General features: G+C 56.4%; 8 protein-coding genes across 8 annotated transcripts; 3 read left to right on the plus strand and 5 right to left on the minus strand.

Moving 5' to 3' along the window:
- Nucleotides 1-549: 549 nt before the first annotated feature.
- On the plus strand, nt 550-2,070 carry GMORB2_4438 (uncharacterized protein; the record flags this gene model as incomplete). Its single annotated transcript, XM_035466413.1, has 1 exon — nt 550-2,070. One exon carries the CDS (start codon nt 550-552, stop codon nt 2,068-2,070), a length of 1,521 nt encoding a protein of 506 aa, XP_035318424.1.
- Nucleotides 2,071-2,488: 418 nt separating this feature from the next.
- GMORB2_4439 (N-acetylglucosaminylphosphatidylinositol deacetylase) lies at nt 2,489-3,595 on the minus strand (the record flags this gene model as incomplete). Its single annotated transcript, XM_035466414.1, has 2 exons — nt 2,489-3,026; nt 3,354-3,595. The coding sequence occupies 2 exons, from the start codon at nt 3,593-3,595 to the stop codon at nt 2,489-2,491; spliced, it is 780 nt and encodes a 259-aa protein (XP_035318425.1).
- Nucleotides 3,596-4,016: 421 nt separating this feature from the next.
- On the plus strand, nt 4,017-4,892 carry GMORB2_4440 (uncharacterized protein; the record flags this gene model as incomplete). The annotated part of the gene is made up of 2 exons (XM_035466415.1): nt 4,017-4,386; nt 4,579-4,892. The coding sequence occupies 2 exons, from the start codon at nt 4,017-4,019 to the stop codon at nt 4,890-4,892; spliced, it is 684 nt and encodes a 227-aa protein (XP_035318426.1).
- Nucleotides 4,893-5,685: 793 nt separating this feature from the next.
- GMORB2_4441 (MFS transporter, SP family, sugar:H+ symporter) lies at nt 5,686-7,420 on the minus strand (the record flags this gene model as incomplete). The annotated part of the gene is made up of 2 exons (XM_035466416.1): nt 5,686-5,944; nt 6,069-7,420. 2 exons carry the CDS (start codon nt 7,418-7,420, stop codon nt 5,686-5,688), a joined length of 1,611 nt encoding a protein of 536 aa, XP_035318427.1.
- Nucleotides 7,421-8,421: 1,001 nt separating this feature from the next.
- Nucleotides 8,422-9,226, minus strand: GMORB2_4442 (2OG-Fe(II) oxygenase superfamily; the record flags this gene model as incomplete). Its single annotated transcript, XM_035466417.1, has 2 exons — nt 8,422-8,553; nt 8,582-9,226. The coding sequence occupies 2 exons, from the start codon at nt 9,224-9,226 to the stop codon at nt 8,422-8,424; spliced, it is 777 nt and encodes a 258-aa protein (XP_035318428.1).
- A 1,900-nt stretch (nt 9,227-11,126) lies between these two features.
- Nucleotides 11,127-12,687, plus strand: GMORB2_4443 (uncharacterized protein; the record flags this gene model as incomplete). The annotated part of the gene is made up of 2 exons (XM_035466418.1): nt 11,127-11,209; nt 11,979-12,687. 2 exons carry the CDS (start codon nt 11,127-11,129, stop codon nt 12,685-12,687), a joined length of 792 nt encoding a protein of 263 aa, XP_035318429.1.
- Nucleotides 12,688-13,105: 418 nt separating this feature from the next.
- On the minus strand, nt 13,106-16,237 carry GMORB2_4444 (NhaP-type Na+/H+ or K+/H+ antiporter; the record flags this gene model as incomplete). The annotated part of the gene is made up of 2 exons (XM_035466419.1): nt 13,106-14,065; nt 14,117-16,237. The coding sequence occupies 2 exons, from the start codon at nt 16,235-16,237 to the stop codon at nt 13,106-13,108; spliced, it is 3,081 nt and encodes a 1,026-aa protein (XP_035318430.1).
- A 1,673-nt stretch (nt 16,238-17,910) lies between these two features.
- GMORB2_4445 (SCP protein) lies at nt 17,911-18,793 on the minus strand (the record flags this gene model as incomplete). The annotated part of the gene is made up of 2 exons (XM_035466420.1): nt 17,911-17,934; nt 18,224-18,793. The coding sequence occupies 2 exons, from the start codon at nt 18,791-18,793 to the stop codon at nt 17,911-17,913; spliced, it is 594 nt and encodes a 197-aa protein (XP_035318431.1).
- Nucleotides 18,794-19,929: the final 1,136 nt, after the last annotated feature.

Genomic DNA, 19,929 nt, shown 5'->3' on the forward strand with positions numbered 1-19,929 from the left:
TAGCTGTGGCTGAGGTGCTTACTACGCGGTCCCACCGCCCACTTTGAATGGGGAGACGCGTATGTACGACCTGCTGTGTGTGCTCTCAGAGGCTGCTCTCAGCCTTGAGCTCTCTCTCCCCGCCCCACTCAGCCCTCAGCCACGCGATGGGTTGACGTACATTGTTCAAGTCACAGGTTCCCTCTTCCCTGTGGTGTCACGAGCTGCCACTCGTCTGATAAAAAGTCCTTCTCTCTCCTGGGCATCGATGCAATAATACCCGACTTTGGTTTCCTGCATGTCTGATCAGAGATCTTCTTCTTCCTCTCTCTCGAATAGACACCAACGAAACTTCTGTACATCCCCACACGCGCGCACACACATACAGAGATAAGAAGAAAGAAGAAGCGTATATACTACGACATAAAACGCAACGTATACAGAGGGGGAGGGGAACAGATATCAGGAGAGAGAAAACACACATAGGAGGAGAAAGAACAGGCAGGAGGGGAGAGAAGACTGTGCAAATAGAAGGGAAAGAGGAGAGAAGAAAAAAAAAAAAGACAAGCTATGCTCGACGAAAACCTGCCGACGTACCGGTTCCGTCCGTCGTCGGACAAACCGCTCCACACGCTCCTATCCTTCACGCACAACGGTTCCGAGCCAACAGTCGACATGGTCATGCGACGCCCCGGCGTGCCCGAATGCCACAACAAGTACGCCATAGGTCTCTTCGATATGAAGTACTCTGCCGTGCTGTACGGTGAGGTGCTGGTGGAGCCCGAGTGGACGCAGCCGTCGCTGTCGGCGGCCGAGGTGCGGGCCCACGGCGGCGGCGGCGGCGGCGGCGGCGGGGGTGCTCCCGGACCGGCGGCGACGCCGCAGATGCCCCCCCAGTTCTCCATATTGCTGTACAACCCGGACCAGACCGTGGTGGTCAGGCACCACCAGGGAAGCTGGGGCAACAGGGACTCGTGGGAGTTCGAGGTGCCCGAGCGCAGCTTCCGCGCGCCGAGCGCCAGCCAGATCGACCGCGAGGATCCGGGCCCGCAGGCGTCCGAGCTGGTGCCCCGCGTCAACCTCAGGTGGAGGAGGGACGGGCGCGTCAGCAGGGACATGACCTGCTACATGTCCGGGCGGACGGTCGGGTCCAGGAAGAGCAAGGAGCCCGACATCACCCTGGCCCTCTTCAAGGCGGGCAGGACCGAGTCCGCCCTGAGCATCTACGAGCCCAACATGCGGAGGGTCGACGTCGAGGACCGCAAGGGTCTGGAGTCCATACTTCTCCTCTCGGCCGAGGTGATCCGCGACCTGTTCCTCGTACCCAGGAACGACCCCTTCAATACTGCCGGTGCGCCGCCACCTCCGTCGTCGTCGAGGATGACATCTGGCAGACCTCCTCCCCCCCCGCTGGCCATCACGACGACGACCGCGACGAACGCGACGAACGCGACGAACGCGACCACCACAGACACAGCCGCAGCAGCGGCGGCGGCGGCGGCGGCGGCGGCGGCCGTGCCTTCCGTCCAGCAACCGAAGCCGCTGTCCAAGCCTGCGGGCGACGACGCCCGCGTCCGTCGCGAACAGGAAGAGATCAAGAAGATGCTGGAGCGCGAGCAGCGCGAAGAGGCCGAACGCCAGAGACGCGAGAGGGAGGAGCGCGAGAGGCGCGTGGAGAGGGAGACGGAAGAGCTGCGCAGGCAGTACGGCACGCAGGTCGACCAGCTGCCACAGCTCCCGCCGCGACCCGTGTCGAGCAATCACCATCGTCCTAGCGCCAGCACCGGCGGCGGCGGAGCAGTCATGAGCGGCGGTGCCGGCGGGGGAGCTCTCTTGCCTCCTCATCAACCTCCCAGACCGCAGAGCGTGGGACCGTCGTCGTCGTCCTCGCCGCATCACCATCACCAGTACGGCAGCGGGGCGAGGAAGAAGCTGAACAGCCTGCTGCAGCCCGTCTCCGGGGCGTCACCGTACGGGTCCGTCGGGCCTAGCCTGTCCGGCTTCTTCGGCGGGGGCAGCGGTAGTGTTGCGGCGAGGGTGGAGGAGGAGAAGAGGCGGAAGGCTAAGAAGAAGGGCAGTGTGCACTTCTGAATCTGTCCGATACCAATGCAATATATTTACATCTATGCGGCATATACTAGATATATATATATATATAAATACAATGACACTAAATACGTAAGAACAAGAGAGACGGGGTTTTTTTTTCTTTTCTTTGCTTGTGGTTCAACTCATTGTCCTATTGTCCATTGTTTGTCCCGCAAGAGCAATGAATGGGATGGACGGATGGGCAGGAGGATCACTGGTTGGGTTGGGTTGGGTTGATACTTGTGCGTACGTGTGTCGAAAAGTTCACAGCCGGCCGGCCTCCCCTATTCTCCAAGAGAAGATGTTGCGAGGGCCGTTGGACACGACAGGCGAGTCGAGTCATATATGTACTATATAGATGCGACTGTCCTTGCCAAGTACAAAACTACAGAGACGGTGTAGGATCAGAGCAGAGTCGAGTCTAGACCGTCTCCCGCTTCAGATGATTGATGACCATATACCGACTGAGGACGATCCAGCCGTAGCGAAACCACCTCATCTGGCTGGCGTGAGCCTCGGTCATGGCCTTCCAGGCCGTAGGGAGGGCGGCGTCACCGTCCGGTCCGACCAGCTTGTTGACGAACAGCAGGTTGTCACGGTGGCCATCGCCTGCGCCTGCTCCAGAGTCTGCGCCGCGAAGCAGCAGCAATCCCGAGGTAAAGATGTCGAGGAGGGAAGAGTACTTGCGCGCGAAGCCCACAGACGTGAGGGTATACAGGTCGACGGGGCACGTGCAGCCGGCGGCGGTGCTGTCGTCTGTGAGGGCGGCGAGGAAGGCGCGGGCCCCGTGATACAGGGACGTGTGGTTCGGGTGGGAGGATATGCCCTCGCCGTCAAAAGTGATGAGGACGTCGACGTTCGTCCGGGGCTGGGTGGCGCCCCCCGCGGTCCGACGTCCGCCGGCGATGTGCGGTGCCAGACTCTGCGATAGGATGTCGACGATCTTGGTCTCGGGCCATCTGGCCGTCATTGAGTCGGGAAGTTCCCTTTTGTTGTGCGTGTATGTGCGTGTGTGCGCGCGTGTGAGTTAGAAACATGGGTGTAATATATGGTTTTGTTTAGAAAGGGGAGAGAGAGAGGGAGAGAGAAGACATACGGATCGTCAAGGACAACGATGTCGTCCTCGTCACGTAGACCGAGACGTATTCCGCTCTTCTTGAGCTCTTTCCTGCGTGTTTCGCCCAGTCCGTCGGCGTCACCTACACATTTCCCCCTCCCCCCCCTCCCCCTCTTTCTCATCAGCCTTTTTTTTTCAACAGTTTCTTCTTGAGAAGGGGAGTTGTGACCGTCCCGTACCGGTGCTCAGGCACAGTATCTTGACGTGGTTACCCGTGTCGGGTCGCGTGAGGGCCAGGACAGTGGGCGCGAAGAACATGGCCTCGTCATCTGGGTGTGCGATCAGGAGACAGATGCGCTTGTTGCGAAGCATCGGTACAGACGACCGCATCGTCCTGGATAGGTACACGTATAGACGTGAGAGGAGGACGGCCAAGACCAGCGTGGTCAGAGCAGCAACCTGTAGACCCATGTTTTCCCGACTTACTTCGAGTACGTTTGGAGTCGAAGTAAGGAGGGGGGGGGGGGAACTGTTGCTTGGGAGCAGCTGAGCGGTACTCGCAGTATTGCTATTATAATTCATTGCCTTGGGGGTATTACTAAGTAGTAAATAGTAATAATATGAGGTGGAAGCTGCATGCACTCAAACGCACAGCAGATTGCTTACGTACATACCGAGTACATTGATTGTATTGAACAACTTTTGACATACCCTATAATGATTTTGTCGCGTGTTCTCTTTTTTTTTTCTCCCCATGTCTTTCCAACCTCAGAGGTTGGGATTGAATAATCGGTATATATATATATATATATATATATATATATATATTCATTTATTTACCTCGCTCTCTCCTCCTTCTTCCGAAACTCCCCTCCTCCACCTATTTCTAGACATGGCACGAAAACGTGAGCTCAGAGCAAAGGACATCAAGCTCCAGCAACCCGACCGATCCGGCCCAACGGGCAAGACCCTTCTAGATTTGGCCCAGGAGCGATCGCTATTCGCCCAGGCCGACGAGGCGCAACGACGGCAACGACAAGGTCGAGAACAACGGCCCCCCTCAGCAGCGACAACCAAGATCCATCCAGATGACAGTGAAGAGGCAGTCCTATCACCCGGTGCCGAACGGTTCCTGGAAACTCTTCTGTGGACCGTCAGCCTGGCCATGATGCACTTTACCTTTGACGTGCTCGTGCATCACCAGTTTGGACGGGAGATGGGCTGGATGGATATATGTGTTCGAACGTCTAGGGCCTGGATCGGTAGGTTTCTTGACATTTCTCTTCCATCAGTTTTTTTTTTTTTTTTAAAAAAAAAAACACATGGCAAAGATGGAAAGACGAGTTAGGAGGAGAGAAAGAGAAGAAGGAAAAAAAGAACAATGAAAGAAATGATGAGAGAAGAAGAAAGGAAGGGTAAAGAATGAAAATGCTGACGAAAGAGACAAAAAACAGTCTTCCTCCTCCTCTTCTGGCCTCTACATCCGCACCACGCCAACGACGAGAGACTCCTCCCGGCGCGACTCGTACCGTCCAAGAAGCAGGACGGCCTGATCCGCCACTGCATCTTCTTCGCCGCCGGCACCGCGTGCGGCTGCTACCTCGTCTACATCACCAATACGTTTGGGTACCTGGCCGTCATGAAGCAGGCCCCTCCGCTGGGATGCATCTGGGTCTGGTCCATCATCGAGATGGATCTGGTCTGGGCCGTGACCAGCCTGGGCCTCACCGCAGCATATCTCTGGCAGGGAGGCTACTCCGTATATTAGATATCGGCAAGGGGGTGGAGGCTATTTGCTGGAGGAATTGCCATGGCCTATTCCGTACAGGTGCCTCGAATGCGAAGAGAATAGGAGAACAGACTCGAGTCATTTGCATGATGCAAGATACATGTAACTACGCTGCAGACTAGCCGCCACTCTCATCTCCCTATGGACTTTCATACATTTCCAACTCAAAAGTATTCATCCGCAGAGCATAATTTCTTCACTTGCTTGTTGTGGAACGCGAAAAGTGCGAAACGTAAAGAAAATCATGTCATGGAATTATCATGAAGCTTGACTCTATATTCTTACAGCGAATAGTAATTATAAGAAAGAAATGCTTGACTCGCAATCATCAAAGAAAGGTCATCATCACCCCGTCACTACCGACGCCAATCCCACAAGAAAACGAGCGCCGAAAGTATAAATGAATATACCATGGCCGGGGGGGAGAGTTGTTTCTCATGCAAAAAGAAAAAGGCATGACTCGGCATAAAAGAAAAAAAAATATGGGGAATAAGACGATGAATAATCAACGCCGCGCAATGTCTCTATGCCAACCCAGATTTGTTGCTGTATCATTTTTTTTTGGTTGTTTTTGTTTTTCTGTTGATCTGTGTTCTCTTTTTCTTCGTCTGTCATTCCACAACTTGCATTACCACCAGATGAGAAGGATAAGGAAATGAAAAATTATAGGGAGAAGGGGGGGAGGAGAGGAGGAAGTTGTGTGCGTGCGTGCGCGTGCGCGTACGCTTGTGGAAGTAGAGAGAGTTTCTTGAGAAAGAAATTCAGAAACTCTCTACTCCTGAGCAGACTCGGCAGACTCGGTGGCTCCAGAGTGGCCGGGGACGTGGATGCTACCGGGGGGGATCTTGGAGGAACCGATGGGGTTGATGCGGTCCATGTACATCTGGTCAATCTCCTCGAGGGAGCGATCCTTGGACTCGATGACGCAGAAGAAGACGATGAAGAAGAGGGCACCGCAGCAGACGGCAAAGACGAGACCGTAGAAGTAGTCGATGGCGTCGGTGATGAAGCGGGTGAAGAAGGAGATGAGGCTGTGTGAGGTGACGGTTAGTAAATACGTCCATACATGTCATGAGAGAGAGTGAGAGAGGGTGCGTGGGAAGGAAGGTAGGCGTGTGTGTGGGTGTTGTGTATGTGTGTGTGGAGAAGACGTACAAGTTGAACAGCCAGTTGGAGGCGGTGGCGAGACCCATGGCGGTGGAACGGTAACGGAGAGGGTAGAGCTCGGCGTTGACGGCCCAGACGAGGGGACCCCAGGAGACGGCAAAGGCGGCGATGGCGAGGCAGGAGAAGGTGACGAGGGCGGAGCCGGCCTTGGGGGTGCTCTCCGGGTCGTCAACGTCGAGGGCGTAGTGGCCGACGAAGGCGTAGACGAAGAAGCAGCCCATCATCCAGAGGGCGCCGACCATGAGGACGATGCGGCGGCCGAAGCGCTGGACGATCCACATGCCGGCGATGGTGCAGACGACGTTGACGGAGCCGAGGATGAGCTGGGTGGTGTACGAGTTCTCGATGCCGGTGGACTGGAGGACGGTGGTGCCGAAGTAGAAGAAGAAGTTGGCGCCGGTGAGCTGCTGTCCGGCCTGGAGGACGATGCCGAGAATGGTGCGGTAGAACATGCGGGGGCCGGTGAAGATCTCGATGAAGCGGAATCCGGCGAGGCTGGCCTTCTCCTCGGCCACCTTGGCCTCGAGCTCGTCGATCTGGGTCTGGACGACGATGTGGTCCTCGGGCAGGCCGCAGAGCCTGGAGATGTCGGTGCGGGCCTGGGCCGTGTTGCCGCGCGAGTAGGCGTAGCGGGGGGACTCGGGCAGGAACAGGATGGTGACGCCCAGGGCCAGGGCCCAGGCGAAGGAGAGGCCGTTGGGGATCCTCCAGGAGCCGCTGTCGCTCATGCCCTCGGTGCCCCAGTTGACCATCTCGGCCGTCCAGATGCCGAGGGTGATGAGGAGCTGGTAGGACGAGACGACGATGCCGCGGATGATGGCCGGGACCGACTCGGACTGGTACATGGGCACGACGACGGAGAGGGCGCCGATGCTGAGACCGGTGACCAGGCGGCCGACGGCGAACTGGGCCCACGTGTCCGAGGACGAGATCTCGATGACGGTGCCGACGCAGGTGAAGAGGGCGGTGACGGAGATGGAGAGCCGGCGACCGATGACGTCGGCCAGCTTACCGGCGATGAGGGCGCCGATCAGGGCGCCGATGGGCATGAGACCGACGATGGTACCCTGGCGGGCGGCCGAGAACTCGTAGGTGCCGTCGTCGGCGAGGACGCCGAAGCGCCTGCCGAAGTCGTCCATGAGGAAGAAGCCGGAGACCTGACCGGAGACGTAACCGAAGATGAAGCCACCGACACTAGCCGTGGCACCGAGGAGGCAGGCCAGCAGGGTGACCTTTTGCTGGGAGGCGAGATCCTGAGCATTGTTGACGGCGTTATTCTTGCTCTCGGCCGTGACGGCCTCGGGATGGTGACCGTCCTCTTCCTTTGTTGCTGCCGCCATTGTGCAGGTATCCGGTGGATGTTTTCCCAAGGGTAAGGTGATGTGTGTGTGTGTTGTGTATATGTGTATATGTATGTGATGTGTGTGTAAGTGGTGTGTGAGGTGTGAGTGTGTATGATGGAGAGAGAAGAGTGAAGAAGGAGAGGAAAAAAAAAGAAAGGATATGGGGGAGGATAAAAAGGTTTATAAGTGTGGAGATGGGGTAAGGAGAAGGAAGGGAAGGAAAAGGAGGAGGGAGGCAAACGAGGAGAGAGATCGGGGGAGGGGAATGAGAGGATGCGAATTATGGAGTAACAGTAACAGAAGCACTAGAAAATGACAAGGTCACGATCCGCAATAGATGGGGAGGTAGCGAGAGAGAGAGAGAGAAAAAAAAAGAAGAAAAAAAAGTCGAATTGGTCAGGAGGTCACTTTCCTCGTACCAGACATGGAAAGAGTAGAAGAGAGCAATGCGGAATAGAGGGTCACGACAATCCCGAGCCTAGTTGTTTTCGGTGGTACCTCGCTCGCACCGAAGGTGGGAGGGGGGGGGGGGTCATTACCGTACCGGCACTAGGTACAAGGACCGACCCCAAGGACCCTAGGTACATGTCTTTTTTCTTCTTCTTATTTGTTTTCNCCCCCCCCCCCCCCATCCGCGACACGGGCCTTTTTTTTTTCCTGCCCTTCCTGTCTTGACGGCCAGCCGTGGGACGCCGGTAAGATGACGTGGAGTGACGGCCCTATTCGGTGAGCGAAATACGTTGAGACGGAGAGGGAGAGAGAGGACCGACATCAGGCCGGGACCCCATTCTGCGTCGTATACCGTGAGCCCTGTGAGCCCCATAAGCCCCATGATGAGCCCCATGATGAGCCCATGATGAGCCCCATGATGAGCCCCATGGGCCAAGATTAATTCATCATCAATTCTTCGGTACTACTCCGACTTTCTCCTCCTCCGCCTCCGCTCGCCCTCCTCTCCATCCTTCTCCTCCCCCATCCTGTTGCTTCCCCTGGGGCTGCTACTTCCCCTGAGGGTTGCTGGTGCTGGTGCTGGTGCTGGTGTCGTCGTCGTCATCGTCGTCGTCGTCGTCGTCATCGTCGGGGTTAGGGTTGGGGTTTGGGGTTTGGGGTTTGGGGTTCTGGGGCTTTCTCTGCCTTCCAGCGATATTCTCTCTCCACACCCCTCCGCTTCATGGCTGTGTCGCAGAGGCCCTCGTCTCCGCACTCGCACGTGGCGCCATCACGGAGCCATCGATAGGTGATGCTCCATCGCGTCCCTCGCGGCCTCACTGCGCCGTCGGCCAGCACGTCCGTCTTGCGCTTCCTGATGGCGTGTGTCCAGTGAAGTCTGGCGTCCCCGCGCATCTGCATCAGGCTCCGCGGCGGCAGGTCGACGTCGACCGTCCTCCTCTGGGCCGCCGCCGCCACGCCGGCCCGCCCGCCCTCGCGGAACTGCATCACCACCGGCGCCCCCAGCGAGAGCGCGTACAGCTGGTCAAAGGCGCTGTGCGTGTCGACGTGCGGTGGTATCCCCGAACCGGGGGGGTAGTGCTGCAGGCAGACCTGATCTGGCGCCCGCGCCTCGCCCGACGGCAGCAGCCGTTCCAGCCAACCGGGTAACGGCTTGTAGGCCACGTCGGCGTCGATGGCAAACGTCTTGTAGCTGAAGGTGTAGCCCCAGTGCAGTGACCGACGTCCACCCGTCCGCTCTGGGGGCCAATTCAGCTCGTGTTCAAACATGTGGAGCAGCTGTGCCTCGTGTTCCGGTGTCACGAAATCCCTGTGTATCAATATTCCAGAGGGGGAGATTGCCAATTCTTCCATGGTCGTGAGCCTCTCTTCTCTTTTCTCTCTATGTGGTTTGGGTCTTGGGTGGGTTTCGCTCTTTTTTTTTCCCGCCCCCCCTCTCTTCCTCCTTGACAGATGTGACGATGTGAGCCGGTTGTGGCGGTTAAACCGGATCGGCAGCTGATAGCGATCTTCCCCGATGCCGTCGGGGGCTCGAGCAGAAAGAGAGAGGTAGAGTGAGAGCGAGACACGGGGAGACACGGAGGGAATGACAATGAAAATCTTCGATCGCCCGGGGGGGGGGGGGGGGGGGGGGTCATTACCGTACCGGCACTAGGTACAAGGACCGACCCCAAGGACCCTAGGTACATGTCTTTTTTCTTCTTCTTATTTGTTTTCAAGAGAAAGATTTATATTAATTTTTTTTTTCGGTCTGGAAAGGGTCTGGCACTTTACTTTGCGAGTATTCCTTCCCCTAGAGGTTTGGCTCTTCGGCTCCAATTCCTTACCGTAGCGGCTCTACATTATACATACACACACACATATATATTATATATATATATATATACATTATATATATGTGATATTCTGTATGACGAGAGGGCCATCTATATATCACTACGCATACGAGCAGTAGTCCTCATGCAGAGTACGAGTACTAGATAGAGCTGGCTTGCTAGTGACTATCGACAGTAGCAAATCAGGAGACCGGGAGAAAGATTGAGAAAAATACGGAATAAAATGAAGAGGGAAGGAAGTGAAGAGAAGGAAGTCTGTACTCCGTATGGAGTAACTACGTAAGGTATCCAGTCTGCAGCGTGGAGTGCGTATCCTTCTCCCCCGAGGTTCCCGCCTCCAGTCCCCGCGAATCTGGAGGAAACGAGGAGAAGAGGAGGAGTGGATGCATGGCCACGCGATGACCGAACAGGTAAAAGAAGAACAACAGGCCACTATATGCAGCAGGGGGGAGGGAAGGGGGGGGGGGGGGGGGGGGGGGGGGGGGTGGAAGGAGAGAGGGGAGGAAGAAAAAAAAAAAAAATCTCCCCCGGCGCGGGGGGGGGGGGGGGGGGGGGGTGGAAGGATTGTAGCTTGTGTCTCTGTGCCTCTGTGCCTGCCTATACGCCCTGTATCTTGTAATACCGGTCCTGAGTCCACTGATGCATGTTTTGGTGTGGGATTTTTTGGCAGGTAATGCCACTGTCCACTGTCCACGGAACACGGGACACGGGAGAACACGCCATACCTGAGGTGCTACTACAGGTTCTGCTACAGGTACTACTACAGGTACTGTTACAGGTAGCAATACTGCTACAGGTACTACTACAGTCCGCGCTACGGTGCACTACAGGCAACAAATGCCATCACTGCAGGTACTGCTACAAGTGCTACTACAGATACAGGTAGTAAAGTGGTGCGACGCATTTTCCCCAGTCAGACCCGGCCCGAAAAGAAAGATGCGTTCTCCCAGATCCAAAGTCTCCATATTCTTATTACTCCGTATTTGCTCCGTACTAAAAATTACTCCGGACTCCGCAATATCTGCACGTCGTAAGTTGATGCTGCGTAATGACGATATTGTATTAGTAGCAGCAGCAGCAGCAGCAGCAGCAGCAGTAGTAGTAGTGAGGAGTAGTGGCAGTACATGTACGTGCACTCCGTAGCAGTAGCAGTAGTAGCAGTAGTGACGTGAATGTAGCAGTACTCCGTACTTGTAGTATGCTGAATAGTGACGTGACAGCATCATCACGATGGTCTTTATTTTTGCTTCTTTCTTTCTCCTTGTTTACCCACGAGTATAGTAACAGTAGTAGTAGTAGTAGTAGTAGCAGTACGGAGTACAATCCATTCCATCTAGACCCATGCATTCAAATCCCGCACTTGCATCACCATGTCTGACAACATGCAGCTCCGCTACCAAATCGTACCATCTCTCACCATGGCGTCGCCCACCCTATACACCGCGCTTCCCGCGGCCTCTTCCATCCCGTCTCGTAAACTGACGGTCAACGCGCAAAGCAGGTAGGACAATGAATCTCGCTTCTGTCTGATCAGAACGTCATGCCCTGGTTCTTTGAGGAAGACAGAGAAGGAGGATAGGAAGAGAAAGTCTTTTTTTGTCTGTTCTCTGTACAAGCTTTGACAGTTCTTCCCGTACGAGCTCTAGCATCATAACTCAAATCCAAATTCAACGTCAACATGCCCTAATGGCTTACACGCAAAACATGTCTCGGGGAACAGTAAAAAATCAAAACAAGAAAAACCTTCGAAAGAAGATAGGCACAGATCCGAGGTCGACCGGCAAGATGCTCAATTGAGGATAGATGACAACCAGTAGTAGTGATATGGTATGCAGATCCGATATTCCTTCCCATCGAGTAGATATGCTGCCCGCCATGTCGCGGCCGTCTACTACGAGGTCACCACCGCCCGCCTATGATCTGGCCACGGCGTTGGATGTCCGTGTCCGTGAGCCGGACACTGCTCCTCCTCCGTACACGGCCTTTCCCGATCCAGCCTTGCCGCCGGTTAGGCAGCCCTCGTCCGCCGACCGGTCGGCCTTGCACCGGTCGGCCTTGCACAGATGCTCGTGCACATGTCCGCACAGAAGTAACCGGGCGGGATCGTCGACTCGGCATTCTGCCACTCACAGCAGCCGCTTGGATATCATCACATCAGCTCAGCCGCCTTCAGCCCGTTCGAACGATAGCAGCTTCAGTAGTCATATCGTGAACAGCAACAGCAGCGACAGCAGCAGCAGCAGCAGCAGAAGGATCATCTCAGACTCCAGTTCCAGCAGCAACGATCAGGTCTCGTCGGAGGATGCGCCGCCGTCGCCGAACCAGCCGCTCCTCTTCCCCCGCCGCCCCATCTTCGTCAGCTACCGCAGCCCTCGACGGTCGTACATCTACGGGCCCGAGTCCACGTCGCCCATGTACGCGCTGAGGGCTCCCCGTCCGATCGCAAGCCACCACCACCACACGCTCTACTCCGGCCCGACCGAGGCCTCCGCCCCCCTGGCGACGGTAGGCCGGGTGGGCGAGCACCGTCGGCCGCTGGTGAGGGTTTACCGGCCGTCGAGTGCCCACCCTGGCGGGACGAGCGTGGCCATGACGAGCGGTCGGCGCGGTCGGCGCTTCCGCGTGAGCCTGGACCGCGACGACGGGACCGTCGAGCAGTTCGAGTGGCGCAACTCCAGGGGTCCCGAGGCCTGCAGCCTGTGCGGCGGTAGGGGCCAGCAGAGCCTCGTGGCCGGTTGGAAGCTCGCCCGCATGGCTGAGCCGGCCACGCCGCGGTCCGGCACCGCCCGGCGCCCCGTCGGCTACACGAGCGATGGTAGGGAGGTCGTCGCCGCCGGGGCGCTGGTCTACGGCGATCGGAATCCGCGCTTCGCCTTCATGGGCAGCGGGGCTACCGGCCGGTTTGGCGAGACGTTCGAGATCGTGACCCTCATGGGGTTTCTGGAGCTGTATTATAATGCTATCAGCGCGAGCATATAGCTGTGCTCTCGTGGCTTTTCTCACTCTCATTCCCTCTTCACTACGGAGTAGACATACGGATAATGCAGCTTTGTCTTCAATTCTCCCCAAGTCATCGCTTCTTCACTACTCACAGGTAGTACTTATATGAACACTGACACATCACATTGTGATCAACTCCCCCCTCAAACTCTTTAATCTTATTGTGATTCACCGAGATTGATCCCCATCTGAACCACCCAGTCAGTTCAACTTGTGTGAGCAAGTCCTGGGACCTGTTTGACAAAAAAAAAATGCTATGAGTATATATATATGCGTATATGCCATCCAGGATATCAAACTCTTGTAAAGAAAAAAAAATTCGTAAAAAAAAAAAGGTCCAAAACCCATTACAGCATGACAAGAACAATAATTAAAAGACAAGGAGGGCTTCGTCACATCACTTCCTTCCACGTGCTGGTTCGGCAAACCTAATCCTCAAACCAGACGGGTTCCTATCCCCTTCGTCGTCATCGTCGTCGTCGTCGCTCTCGGCCGCAGCACCACCCATCCCCAGAGCTGCCTCGCGCCTCCTCCTCTCGGCCGGCGTCTCGTCATTATCATCTTCGCCGTCACCCTGCTCGGCCATGACGGCCAGTCTCCTTCTGCGCTCGGCGGCCGTCTCGCCAGTCTGGGTGGACGGCGTGGCGGACTGCTGCTTTGACGTTGCCGTCGTTCCCGCCGTCGAGGTACCTGCAGCAGCAGCACCTGTGTAGGACGACGACGAGGAGGAGCCTACGTTTTCGCTGCTGGGCTTCTCCGTCACGACCTGCGGGGTGAGCTGCTGCTGAGAGGATAGTTGCTGGTCCTTCTCCGTCTTGGCGACGGCCACGGAGGCCGCGTCGCGTGCCTTGGGCGAACCGTTCTTCATCTGCTCGGCCACCACCTGTCGACGCGTCGTGGCGTCCAGCTTCTGCATCTCGTTGATGAAGTCGGTCTTGGTCATGCGGCGGCCCTGGTTGGCAATCGTGAAGCGGATCTTGTCGTCGTCGTCGTCGGCTGGGCAGTCGTCCTGTCCGTCCCCGGCTGCGCGCGACCCGCCCGCTAGCCAGTTGGCCCAACCCGTCGCCGTGCGCTGTACGGGTTTGGAGGCCGGAGGCTCGCCGGCACCGCTGCTGCCGCTTTCGCCCTGCTGCTCCTTGGGTGACTCGCTTCCTGCCGCTTCTGCTGTTGTCGCCTCTGTTGACGCTGCTGCGGCTTCACCACCGCCGGGGGCACCGGCCTGCTGCTGGTGCTTGCCGCCTAGGCCGACGTACTTGAGACCCGTCGAGAGACCACCGCCGCTGGCTTGGCCTTCCTGCCTCTGCGTGGGCAGCTCGTACGTCTTGACGACTTCACCGTCTTCATCTTCAACAATAATCTATGGACGGCGTTAGACCGGGTCAGGGACGGAGGTGCGGGGAAGACATACCGTAGTACCAAACTGGTAAGCCCGGGCGGGCTCGTGCTTTCGAGAGGCGGAGCCCTTGCCCTTGCGCTTCTCCATCTCGGAAGAGTACATGTCGCTGACCTTGCGACGGAATTCGCCAAACGGCCACCTGCTCCGGGAGGCCTGATCGGATTTGCCGGCCGTGACAGGCTGGGGAAGCTCTCCCTCCCCGTGCTTGGCGTGAGCCGCGGGCACCACCTCGATGACCTCGCCGTCCCGGTTCTCGATGACCATGTTGTCGCCCTCGTCGTAGAGGGTCACGGGGTCCATGGAACGGCGACGGCCACGCGAGGTCCCCTCGTCTTCGGGCGAGTCCTCTCCAGGCTCCTCTCCAGGCTTGGCGGTGTCGTCGTCCTGGGGCGAGGGTGTGCCGGCGACGGCATCATTCCCGTCGACGCCCTCTTCCTTGCGGCCGGAGCCGTCCTCCTCGTCCTTGGTCTCCTCCCCGTAGGGTAGGGACGTCTCGTGGTCGCGGTTGGGGTAGATGGCAGACTGGGAGATGGGGCCGCCAAAGTCCTCGTTCCCACTCCTGCGGGACCGGCGGCGCCTGGACACGAGGGACGAAGCGCGGCTGCCGACGCGGCCGCCGTCTTCGTCCTTGCGGCGGCGCAGGAGGCCGCCAGGCGGGGCGAGAGTACCGGGAGGGTAGGTGAGGCCCTTGTCAAACGACGAGTCGGACGTCTTAGCCTGAGAGCGCGAGATTGACGAGATGCGAGGCAGCCTGTTCATCCACGTGGGGCCGTCCTCGAGTCCCTGGGTGTACGACATGGTCAGAGACAGGGTGTTGATGCGCTTGCCGAGGGTGAAGACGGCGACGGACGAGCCGTGGACGAGGATGGACGATATCACGATGAAGGTGACGATGGGCCAGACGAGGTACAGCGTGTGGTAGTGCTCCGCGTCGGGCGAGGGCAGCACAGCCAGCGGGACGGGCTCCTCGTGCTCGAGCTGGGCGCGGGCCATGATGGCGACGAAGATGGCGCCGACGCCGATGGGGCCGAAGTGGCCGGCGAACAGGGCCTCTCGCCACGTCTTCAGATCGGGTATCAGCGGCTTGAGGGCCAGCATGATGGGGATGCGGCGGAAGAAGATGACGAGGATGGCTATGACGACCAAGCGCCAGACGCGCAGGCCTTCGACGCCGTTGTTGTACTGGTCCCAGGGGATGATGGTGCCCAGGTAGACGAAGTAGGTCAGGTTGAGCAGCAGGTCGATGACGTTGGACACGTGGGACTCCTCGGTCTTCTCGCCGAACCATCCGTCGTTGGAGAAGCCGACGCCGGCGGCGAAGCCGACCAGCAGGTCGTCGACGCCCAGTATGCTCCCGGCGCCGGCGCAGAACAGGGCGACGACGAAGTAGAAGACCAGGAAGCTCTCCCTGTCGATGAGCTCGTGCCTCTCGGCGAAGCGGATGCCGTGGCGGGCAATGTAGCCGACGAGGAAGCCGAAGACGGCGCCGAAGATGCACTCGTACAGGATGACGTAGCAGACAAAGTGCAGGGTGATGGGGCCGGCCTTGTTGTTGTACTGGATCAGGTACAGCGACAGGTAGATGAAGGGGAAGGCCATGCCGTCGTTGCAGCCGGACTCGGCCGACAGCAGGTCCCTCAGATGCTTGGGTACGCGCTTAGAGAACTTGCCCTTACCGACGACGGATGACGCGAGGACGGGGTCGGTGGCTGTGATGCAGGCCGCCACGACCAGCCCGTCGACCCAGCTGAAACCGGGTATCATCCACCACACGAACAGGCTGACGATCAGCCAGCCGAACATCATGACGGGGATCAGCAGGAACGCCACGGACCGCCAATGCCTCTCCATGTAGTAGCGGGGAAGCTCTACGCCGACGGCGAAGCACTGCACCACCAGGACGATGCGCGAGAACTCGATCGTGACGATGTCGGTAGACCCCCAGCTGGTCGGGTCGATGAGGTTGGCACCGTAAGGCCCGAAGATGACCCCGCACAGCGTCGCGACGGTGGCCTCGCCAATGTACATGCGCTCCTTGATGACGGACGAGCACAGCATGAAGAGGGAGGTGAAGCCGCCCAGGATGATGTACACCAAGTGCGGCTTCGTAACGTCTAGCTGTGACCACGCCATGATGGCGACGACAGCACTCGACCCGTATCGTCTTGAACCCTTCTTCTCTCCGACCGAGAGGGAGTACTACCACTACCAGCAAGTTGGGGTAGCAGTAGTATCCAATGAGCTTCGGGACTGCTCAAAATCGTCGCAGACGCGGTCGAAGGGGGAGCCGTCTCACCCGCCAGCCGGTGAAAGCGTGTACGTCGGATCTCTTCCAAGCGAATTGTGTTCTTCTGACCGCATGTATGAGCTGGTTCAACAGTGGTGGAGCAGAAACAACAAACAGATTGGTCTGTTGTTTGGTTGTTTGGGAACGGTGGGAAAAAAAATAAAAAAATAAGAAATAAAAATAAAAGAAGCCGAAGATAGTAGTGAGGCCCCACGTGACGCGTCAGCCGAATGTGTGTCTAGACTGGGCAAAAAAAAAAAAAAGTTCTGTCACGAACAAGGAGAGAAGAAAAAAAAGGATGGATGGATGTGCCAAGACGGAAAAACAAAAGAGGGAAAAGAAAAGAAGAGAAAGGAAAAGGTTGGACAGGACGTTTAGGGAAAATTAAAAGGTATCAAGCCAAGCAACGAGGTGCAACAGCAAACGAAGAGGGCGGGGGGATGAACAGCAGCAGCAGATACTCCACCCCCATGCAAAGGGCCATGGGACTCGGTCGAGGGGTTTGTTGACTTAAGAATCGACGCCACTCATGCGGGTCTCTTTAGCTTATCTTTAGTTCTTAATTGGGATACAAGATGAGGGGGAGGATGGATGCTGGGATTTCATCCGTGCTGGTATTGGTCACTGGGGGGTAAAAATGGGAGTACGAGTGTTTTGCAAGTTTCCTTGATGGTGGCAGTAGTTGTATTAGTAGTAGTAGCAGTAGTAGTAGTAGTTGTATTAGCAGCAGCAGCAGCAGTAGTAGTAGTAGTAGTAGTAGCAGTAGCAAGTAATAGTAGAATAGTAGTAAGTGATAGTAGTAAGTGATAGTAGTAAGTGATAGTAGTAAGTGATGGTAGTAAGTGATGGTAGAGATGGATATGCTTTGCCAATTGCCTTCCGTCTCTGTTCATATACATGAGTCCATCTCTTCCATCAGGGTTTTTTTTTGAATAAAAAAACTCGTCAGTCAGTGCTAATACTAGAAGAACAAATAACCACCCTTGTTCCTCGTACACCGACTACTCCGTATGCGTAGTGATAATAACAACAATATGGAGCAATTACGAGTATCCGACTATCCGTACGGAGCCGGCCCCATTTCTACTATAGTCTATGACTGAACCCATCCAATTGAGTCTCTATTCTACTTGTCCGTAAACCCTGCAACGTTTCCCCACGGGTTACGGATAAGAATGCGTGTGGCACTTGACCTGGGAGGGGGGGGGGGGGGGTGATCGGTCTCTTAACCCTCAAGTTCTCGGAGGACTTTTCAAGGTTCTGTCATTGTCTTACGCTTTCATGTCTTGTTTCTCTTTGTTTTCCTCGACATGCATAGTACGGAGTACAGTACGGAGTATTACTAGCAGTACCGTCATACAAGTCAAGAGTAACTTACTAGTATGTATGACTAAGCTACTCGTACTCTACTACACCGTCCTATCTCATCGAGTAGTATCTTTGTTTTGCCCCCGTACATATATATATATATTACTCGTATTAATATCCACCAAGAAGAAGAAATTTCCCAAGGTAAGATTTAGAGATGCACACCCCTTCGGTACTATATTCGCACATGTAGAGGAGTTTGTTCAACCGGCACATCACCGCCCATACAGCATGACACTCCCAGTCACCCAACCCAACACACATGCCTCTGAGACGATGACCAATGCTGTCCATCCATATCTCGATTCTCTTTCCTTTCCCGATTTCGCTTCTGTGTCGTCGTCGTCATCATCATCATCGTCGTCGTCGCCCTTCTTGCTATCCCCGTCACCGTCGTCAACCTTGCTCTTGACCTCTTGGTCAAACCTCCCAACCACGTTCCCCGCAGGGAAATACTCGCAGACAAGGTACCAGCCCTGCCGTGACCCGCACAGCCGCCTCGCACAACCGACATCGGTCGTATCCTTCCAGACGAGCTGCGTGAAATGGCCCGTCTTCTCCGTGAACCCTTGGCCCTGCGTGTACTCTTGCCCCTCGTCGCCCCAGGCCTCGACGCTCTCCCTCGCGCTCCCGTATCCTATGGCTAGGTTCTCTCCGTACGGGCCGCCCGAATGCTCAGGCTTGCATCCGTCTCTGTCACCGTCTTCTTCTTCCTCTTCTCCGCCTCGCGTCTCTCCGTCTGCTCCACCGCTGGTCTCGCCGTCTCGCTTCGTCGCCTTGCCGCTGCTGTCCAGGTACCGCGCCGCATAGTCGGACAGGGTCGAGTTCCACGCCAAGTTCGCCGCCTGGTACTGTTCCCGGTACGTGTTTGTAGCATCGAGGACGGCGGAGGTGAAGGCTTTCCAGTCCGTCCACTGGCGCTGTGATGGGTCATCGTCGGTGGGCAGGGAGGCCGGTGCCGTGATCGTCTGGTCAGGACTTGACGGTCTGCTGGCTGCTAGGGGTATCATCATGGCGATGACCAGACGCCTCATTCCTGCCAGATGACTGACTCTCTTGAGAGAATTCCGAAAGGCACTGGAGAGATGACGTTTTGATAGAGGGGGAGGGGGGGAGGGAGAGCACTGTGGAGAGAGCACTGCCTTCTGCGGAGCTGATCTTTCTTCTTTATTTTCTGGCACGACTCTGTGCGAGCTGAAATGCATCGGTGGACAAAGACTGGCGGCATCGCCATGCCCTCCTTTGTTCCATGTCTAATGATATATAGCTGCTCATTTCGGCATTGGCCATCTTCACGGTCGAAAAAGATTGTTTCATCCTCGTGGACAGGTTTGCCTCTCGGCTCGGCACGGTCGAATGTTGGGTCGTTACGCTCTTGGCCGCGACCCGTGGTCGGCGCCTAAGTACGGTGTCGTACGTACCGTGCGCATGTATGGCTCTGGTGAGGTGAGAGCCACGAGAGTCCCCCTTTCCCCTCTCTTCTCCTTCTCCTCCTTCTCTCCTTTCTCCCCCAAGCTGGGCGGAATATTCGGCAAAACTTGCAGCACATGTTTTTGGGACTTAGCATATGTTTGCAAGCCGACGTTCATTCCCCAGTCTGACGATGGCGTCAAGGACAGAGTCCAATTTGACTACCCTACACATCGACCTCCGTGCTTCCAGTGGGCGACAACACACGATGATTCGTAGACGCCGGTATAATGGTCTCTACCTATGTGCACTTCCTGGGTCGATATGCGTGTGTCATATCCTTATTCAATTCAGGGAAAGGAAATCTATCTATCAAGATAATTACACTTGTGCGTGTGGCAGCAGCCCTCGACTGCTTAGTCATGCAATTTAGATGCCACATCCGGAAATCATCAAGCAAAGCCGTTAACTCCTAGACTCGCTTCTTTGGGGGTGGGGATTGCAGCGGTTTTGAGACGTCAAGCGTAGCTTCCGGACTTGCTTACCCTTTCTTTGCCGGTATGGCCGACAATGTTTTCTTCAGCTAGACAACTTCACCCTTCTCCAACGGTTGGGCTACAAGCTCATGCCCAATCGAAAGCCCTTTCTATAAGTCCTCGGGCCAAGAACACCGCAACTGAAAGGGGTATCAACTGCCTCCGACTCGGGGAGCCTCAACTCCGCGAGCCATGAAACATGGACATACCAGTCCACCATGACA

This window comes from Geosmithia morbida (assembly GCF_012550715.1).
Source record: "Geosmithia morbida isolate 1262 chromosome Unknown scaffold_20, whole genome shotgun sequence".
NCBI lineage: Eukaryota > Fungi > Ascomycota > Sordariomycetes > Hypocreales > Bionectriaceae > Geosmithia > Geosmithia morbida.